General features: G+C 23.5%; 1 protein-coding gene across 1 annotated transcript; it reads left to right on the forward strand.

The window, feature by feature from the left end:
• Positions 1-784: 784 nt before the first annotated feature.
• ENU1_047640 (hypothetical protein) lies at positions 785-1,549 on the forward strand (the record flags this gene model as incomplete). Its single annotated transcript, XM_008857759.1, has 1 exon — positions 785-1,549. The coding sequence occupies one exon, from the start codon at positions 785-787 to the stop codon at positions 1,547-1,549; it is 765 nt and encodes a 254-aa protein (XP_008855981.1).
• Positions 1,550-2,477: the final 928 nt, after the last annotated feature.

Consider the following 2,477-nt stretch of genomic DNA (forward strand, 5'->3'; position numbering starts at 1 on the left):
TGTATATGAATATTTCCATTGGTAAATAACCAACGAAAAAGACAATTAAATTACATAAAAAGAATAAACAATAAAAAAAATACCAATAACATTGTTTGTAGTTTGTGTCTTCTGAAGTAAATTGAGAGACGTTTAATTCAAAAACATTAATTAAAAAATAGATATAATTAGTTAATTAAGTATAAATAGAATATTCATCTATTCTTCCTTGTTCAGAGAAGACTAATCACATCCCTGAGTTGTTTTTTAAAAAAGAGTAATCTTTTTGTTTAACCTATCATTTGGGTTTGTCTAGGAGCGTAAGAAAAGCACTTTTTTGCTTTATTTCTTCCTATTAAAATCTCCTCAAACTTCTTTCTGTTTATTTCTTCTTTTTATCTTCTTCTTTGATTTTTGCTTTAATTTTAAGAAAATTCATTTTTCTCTTTTTTTTATTTTATTTTACGAAAGAGACAAGAAAGCATTTGATTACCACTATAGTATTATGGTTAACTTCCTTTTAGTATTAACCACACTTTAGCAAATCCTTTTCCTTTGATAATATATACTTCTTAATTTCTTTATTAATAAATACCAATTTTTTATATTAAAAAAAAATAGATATAAAAAATAATAGAAAAGTTTTTGATAAGAAAGAAGAAATAAATAGGATAAACGAAAAAGGTTAAACAAAGAATAATTAAAATCCTCTTCAAAAAAAAATATTGAAATAGATTAGTAGATAATGAATTGTTCTGTATTGACCCTTTGCTTATTTATCATCATCGTTAGTGGATCATATAATATGTCAATTATTCTAGTCTCTCATCCAAAAAGAAGACCAGAACTAACAAGGTCAATAAGAGATTTAGTCGAAGCACTGAAAAATGTTCCAAAAGGATTGAATATTAAAGAATTTGTGATGGTCAAAGGATGTGTGAAAGGATGTAACTATAAAGAAATGGATGATGCCGTCGAGAAGATAAAAAAAGAACTTCCATCTATTCCAATTAAAACACCAACATATAACTATAAATCTATTGATGGTGTTAATGGTGAGGAATGGGTTCAGGACTCATTGTCTGCAGTTTGGGCAGACACAACTAAAAGTGATTGGGAACCAACAAGTTACAAAAAACATATAACGATTAACTTCTTTTTCATAGAGGAATTAAAAAAAGTTTACAATGATAAAAGTACGGATTATGTATTATTAGCAGAAGATGACCAATTATATGAGAAAGATACATTTGAACATATTCTCAAACTCATCCAAACAAGACCAGACAACCAATGTTATGCTAAAATAGCATGGTGTCCTTATAGGTGGTGTTCTCATTATGGACAAAAAAGGTTTACTGCTGACACATCAAAAGATTTTGCATGGGGAGCATGGGGAAATTTAAGGTCAAAAGAAGAATTAGGATTATTCTTGAGGTGGTTAAAATTCACAAGATTCTTTGAATCAGAAGATACATTAGGATCATTCATTTGTCAGGCACTTAAAAGAAATATTGAAGTTGATAATGTTTCATATCATTTTGGACATGATAGGACAATTCCAAAGTGATGGTATTATTTTAATTTAAATAAAATAAATTTATCATTCCATTGATTTTTATTATAATATAAACACTTGTTTAGATAAAAATAAAATGTTTATTGAATTTTAATTAAGAAAGTTTAATTAAATGTTGAATTTTTATTATAATTAAATGAATTGTATTGGAATTAAGTTTTTACTACTTTGTTTCTAATTAATTCAGATAGACTCATAACCTTTGTTAAAATAAGATACGAAATAATAGGATTTTATTCCTTTTATTTTCTTTATTATTTAAGTAAATTTATGAGTCATTTGAAACTCGAAGTATTTTTACTAAAAATAAAAGAAGTTATTCAAAAAGCAAAGAAATAAAATAAAATTTCATTTAATAAATGATGGTATTTTTCTTATTATTGTTTTTATATTTTATTTTTAGAAAAATAAAAAAATTGATAAATAAATTTAAATGTTATTTTATTTATTCATAAAAATATATAACTTCCTCTATCAAAAAATATTCCACTTTATATCATTATTTTTTTTCTTTATTTAATAAATTTCTGACATAATTATTTTAGAGTTTATATATTAATATAATTTATTTATTAATATTCTTTCATCAGACACTAAAATAATAGTGAAAATTCAGAATATTTTGATGATTATGTAATTGAAACAAAAAAAAATAAAAACAATCGTCACCTCTATGTTAGGATAATATGACTATAAAATAAATTTTATTTTTTATACGTTATACTTATTTCTTTGTATTTTGCATATTCATTGTAATTTACCTCTTTTTTACATATTTGAATGACGTTATTCAATAAAAAATGTAATATGGTATAATGTTTTCTGTATTAAAAAAGAATTGTTTTAATTTTTCAGAGTTATGGTAATTAATTCTAATTAAGTCGAATTGAATTATTGACACTTCCCTTGTAATAATTTG

This window comes from Entamoeba nuttalli (assembly GCF_000257125.1).
Source record: "Entamoeba nuttalli P19 unplaced genomic scaffold asmbl_2908, whole genome shotgun sequence".
In the NCBI taxonomy this organism is placed as follows: domain Eukaryota; phylum Evosea; order Mastigamoebida; family Endamoebidae; genus Entamoeba; species Entamoeba nuttalli.